The 2,151-nt window shown below is 52.8% G+C and overlaps 1 protein-coding gene across 1 annotated transcript in view; it reads right to left on the reverse strand.

Moving 5' to 3' along the window:
- Positions 1–1,846, reverse strand: part of MNT (MAX network transcriptional repressor) — a gene marked incomplete at both ends in the record, with an annotated part of 9,488 nt that extends 7,642 nt beyond the window's left edge. The window contains 2 exons of the mRNA XM_010194072.1: positions 4–169; positions 1,654–1,846. Of these exons, the coding sequence (XP_010192374.1) occupies positions 4–169; positions 1,654–1,846 (359 nt within the window). The remainder of the gene's footprint in view (positions 1–3; positions 170–1,653) is intronic.
- Positions 1,847–2,151: the final 305 nt, after the last annotated feature.

Here is a 2,151-nt window from a genome sequence, read left to right on the forward strand (position 1 = left end):
GGCTGTTTCTGCTGGATGGCCACGTGCTGAGGCACAACGGCCGGGTGGTGGGGAGCAGCGCTGGGAGGGACGGCTTTCAGCAGCTCGGGGTGCTGGCGCTGGGTTAGTTTTGGTAACGAGTTCACTGGCCTGTCGTCTTCCATGTCCTCATCCATGTTGTCTTCACCCTCTAGAAAAAATTAAAAGGAAGAAACTCCCATAAAAAGCAAGCAGAGCACAAACTGGACCAACGCACAACGGCCGGGTGGTGGGGAGCAGCGCTGGGAGGGACGGCTTTCAGCAGCTCGGGGTGCTGGCGCTGGGTTAGTTTTGGTAACGAGTTCACTGGCCTGTCGTCTTCCATGTCCTCATCCATGTTGTCTTCACCCTCTAGAAAAAATTAAAAGGAAGAAACTCCCATAAAAAGCAAGCAGAGCACAAACTGGACCAACCAGCCTCCCTAAAAGGCAGCACATGGGAAGAGGAGTAGGGTTTCCTTTCCTGTCCGGTCATTCCACGGATCGGTACCACCCCTTCTGCTCCCAGAGCAGGAAGGAAACAGCCATGGAGAAACACGGCAGCAAGTTCCTCGTCTGGATCTGGAAAATGGACTCTCATCCAGCCCAGAGACTAAGGAAGTGATGCAGGAACCCTGCAGAGATCAGGGGGACGAGCAGGGCACCTTGCACTGCCTGCTCTAGAGCCAGCCATGCAGCAGCGATTAGAAAGCTCAGAAGATACAGAAGCAGCAGGAGAAGCAGGGAAGGCGCTTCCCTTTTGCAAGCTCTGTGGTCAGGAGCGGCTTGAAGCGATCGTTTCCAGCAGCCGGAGAGGCGAGCGCTGACACCCGCACTGACAACGCACTCCTACTCTCAGCTTCCAGCAGCCTACACTCGAGTCAGCGAGCACGCTCAAAGGTGATGAGCCCCATACACGCCTGAATGAACCAGGAAACCCAGGTCCTCCCTTCCTGGAACCCGCTGCTTCCTCTGTCTGCAGTGCCACGACCAAAAAACGCTGTCCCGAGTTGAAGGAACCGCTGCGAATGGCTACGGACTGCTACAGCCTCCTCAGCCGTACAGCCGCGCACGGCCTACTCCTCCTGCTGCAGGTCACTGGATGCAGAAAAGCATGCACTCTCCTATCTCTCAAAAACTTCTCACTGCAAACAGCACGTCAGAGATTTGCTGGCATCATTTCATCTTCACTGAATCCTTCTCACACGAGGTGAAGGCTCATCACGTTGTTCTAATGCTCTGGTGGGCCTTCCTGTACCAACTCCTTCTTCTCTACGCGGCTGAACACCCTGCCACATCCATGCACATTACAGCAGGATGCTCAAACACCCCTCAGCGCTAACGAGCAGGGATGCAGAGCTGTGCAAGGGGAAAACTACGTTTTGCAAGCAGGGATCTCCATGTGAGGTATCAGCAGACTGAACGTGCAAACCTGCGCTTGGCATCCGCTTAACGGGGCTGCACGACTCCCACGTTGACTTTACACAAGCACCAGTGTATTATTGGGCCAACGTAAATTATTACAAACCACTCAGAAACATTTTACTTTATTCTGAACACAAAGAAACATCAATGGTGCTAAACACAGATCCCCACCGCCACGTGTAACTGCGTCAGTGATGGACAGTGATGAGTGCAAGAGAGAAATTTCAGGTACCTGATGCTGTCGAGGTAGATGCCTGGTCGTCCTCCGGCTGAACCGTCTGCCGAACGATTCTGTCGATCTCCAGGATGTCCATCCACTGGCTCAGCTCGTTCTTCAGCTCCGCCAGGCGCTGCTGGGTGGCGATCTTCTCTCTTGCCAGCCGCTCCATCTCGTGCTCATACTCCTTTTCCTTCCTCTTTAAAGTCTACAGACAGAGGGAAGAAAAAGAAATATAAGGAGAGCAAAGACGAGCATAATCTACACTCACCTGGTCACTCCCATGGCCATAGCTCGTTTTTGGGTTGTTTTAATTACCAGTTACGCTGGTGTAAAACGCGTTCAGCTACAGCTACACCTTTCAAGTAGGTCTACACAAAATCACAGTGCGTTTCTGTAACCAGCACAGAAATCACAGAGGGGGGGGACTTTCATACGGTCAGAAGAAAAGCAAAAGCACAAGAAACCACATGGATCTGATGGGGATCGGTTACTGAGCGGTGCAGCAGGAAA

The sequence above is a fragment of the Mesitornis unicolor genome, unplaced genomic scaffold (assembly GCF_000695765.1).
Source record: "Mesitornis unicolor isolate BGI_N332 unplaced genomic scaffold, ASM69576v1 scaffold35211, whole genome shotgun sequence".
NCBI lineage: Eukaryota > Metazoa > Chordata > Aves > Mesitornithiformes > Mesitornithidae > Mesitornis > Mesitornis unicolor.